Source organism: Limulus polyphemus, unplaced genomic scaffold (assembly GCF_000517525.1).
Source record: "Limulus polyphemus unplaced genomic scaffold, Limulus_polyphemus-2.1.2 Scaffold127, whole genome shotgun sequence".
Classification (NCBI taxonomy): Eukaryota; Metazoa; Arthropoda; class Merostomata; order Xiphosura; family Limulidae; genus Limulus; species Limulus polyphemus.
The window spans coordinates 1,029,691-1,031,511 of record NW_013665737.1 but is presented as its reverse complement, the minus strand read 5'-3'; the positions used below and the strand labels follow the sequence as shown (position 1 = coordinate 1,031,511).

At 35.8% G+C, this 1,821-nt stretch overlaps 1 protein-coding gene across 1 annotated transcript in view; it reads right to left on the bottom strand.

Moving 5' to 3' along the window:
- Window positions 1–1,225, bottom strand: part of LOC106473213 (gamma-tubulin complex component 3 homolog) — a gene marked incomplete at its 3' end in the record, with an annotated part of 58,623 nt that extends 57,398 nt beyond the window's left edge. The window contains exon 1 of the mRNA XM_013933899.2: window positions 477–1,225. Coding sequence (XP_013789353.1) covers window positions 477–660 — 184 coding nt within the window. The remainder of the gene's footprint in view (window positions 1–476) is intronic.
- Window positions 1,226–1,821: the final 596 nt, after the last annotated feature.

Sequence of the window (1,821 nt, the reverse complement as noted above, 5' to 3'; positions counted from 1 at the left end):
AGTGTTATGAAGGAAATAGTGTGCTGTTGCTAGTGGAAGTCAAATAGGATTAAAGGTTGTATCTACAGAAATATTGAGTACAAGTCTAAAGAAGTTATAATTTCATTGTATAGGTCACTGGTTAGGCCACATTTGGAATATTGTGTTCAGTCTTAGGCTCTTTACATTAGGATGGACATTGAACTTTTGGAAAGGGTTCAGAGGACGGCCACTGGAATGATACCCTGGATGGAAAGGTTGTCACACGAGGAAAGGTTAAGATCTTTGAAATTGTTTTCTCTTGAAAAAAAAAAAGGTTAGAGGGGATCTGATTGAGGTGTTTAAGATTTTTAAAATAATTTATTGTGTTGATTACTAATAGATACATGCTAATATGATGAAAGCTGAGAGTTAGAAGATCCTAGTAATTATAATTAACAAATTATTTATAAACTATTCTGTTTAGATAATGTAATGCAGACAACATTCAAATTTACCTGAAGTCAGTCCAGTTATATGACTGCAAAGTTTATAAACAAGTGCCGCTGATGTGTTTCCCAAAGACATTCCCTCAGATATTCCATTGGCATTACTACTGGTATTACTGACATTTGAATTTCCACTAACATTCAAATTTGATTTGCTGCTTTCACGACTAAGGTTATGATGAGAAACTGGCATTTTCTCTTAAATTTAAAATTCTACTCTTACTCTATGTATTTGACCTTTGGCTAAACTACCAGTACTCTGAGTAGTCGTACCTCGTAATTGTATTACAAATTATATTTAATTTTAAGTTTTACTTTTAACTTTAAGCAGACATTGTAAGAAAGCCTAACGTTAACCCATCACTGTCATTAGCAGTAGCACTACAGACTACAGTGCTGAACTGTCCACATCTTCCACTCCGGTGCTTGTAATATAATAGGCCTACCGAGTTACTAAATACTACTGACTTACTAATATTAATGAGTAATACTAATAATATATTGTAAATTTTGTAAATCAGGTAACTTAGCGAATTTAATTATTTAGTTTTGCGAGTTCCAAGATTTTACTTTACAAAATGAAACATTGAAAGACAAATATTGCATTACAACTTAGCGCTTAAGTAAGTTCGCATAAAAATATACACAACGTTATTCCTTATGCTTCTGTCTTTAACGGTTTAAGTATAAGTTTTCTCTCTAATCTGAAATGGAATCTCTCCGTGTTTGGCAAATCAAGCATATCGCCATTTTGTCTGCCCGCCATAGGTGAACGTGACATCTATATATATGAACTAAATATATATCTATTAAGGCCAATACACCATTCTACGTTCGTTGCTATTTAAGCGCAAATCTACATAATTGGCATATCTGTGCTCTGCCCAACGCGGACACAGAAGCCCAATTTTAACGTTATAATACCTCAGACTTACTGCTCCGCCGCATGGGGAAGCGGATCCTATGATTTAGACTTTTTCTGAAAAGTATAAATTGAGGTCGAAGCGGGATTCGAACTCGTAATTCAGTTCACTGCGCTTATGTTTTAGCAAACTAAGATGAGGAATCGACAATGTCAGTGTTATAAGCTTCAGTTCTCAATTTATTCATTTTTAAAGATAAAATATCATACAAGACTCTATGGTAGAATGATGGTTAGAAAAGTAGCCACTTCACTGTTTCTCTGTCCCTATTCTAACCGTTAGAATTCCTTTCTCACATATGACCAGGTGATTAGGGAGCTCGACTCGCAATCTGAAGGTCGCGGGTTCGAATCCCCATCACACCAAACATGCTCGCTCTTTCAGCCGCGGGGGGGGGGGGCGTTGTAATGTGATGGTCAATCCCACTATTC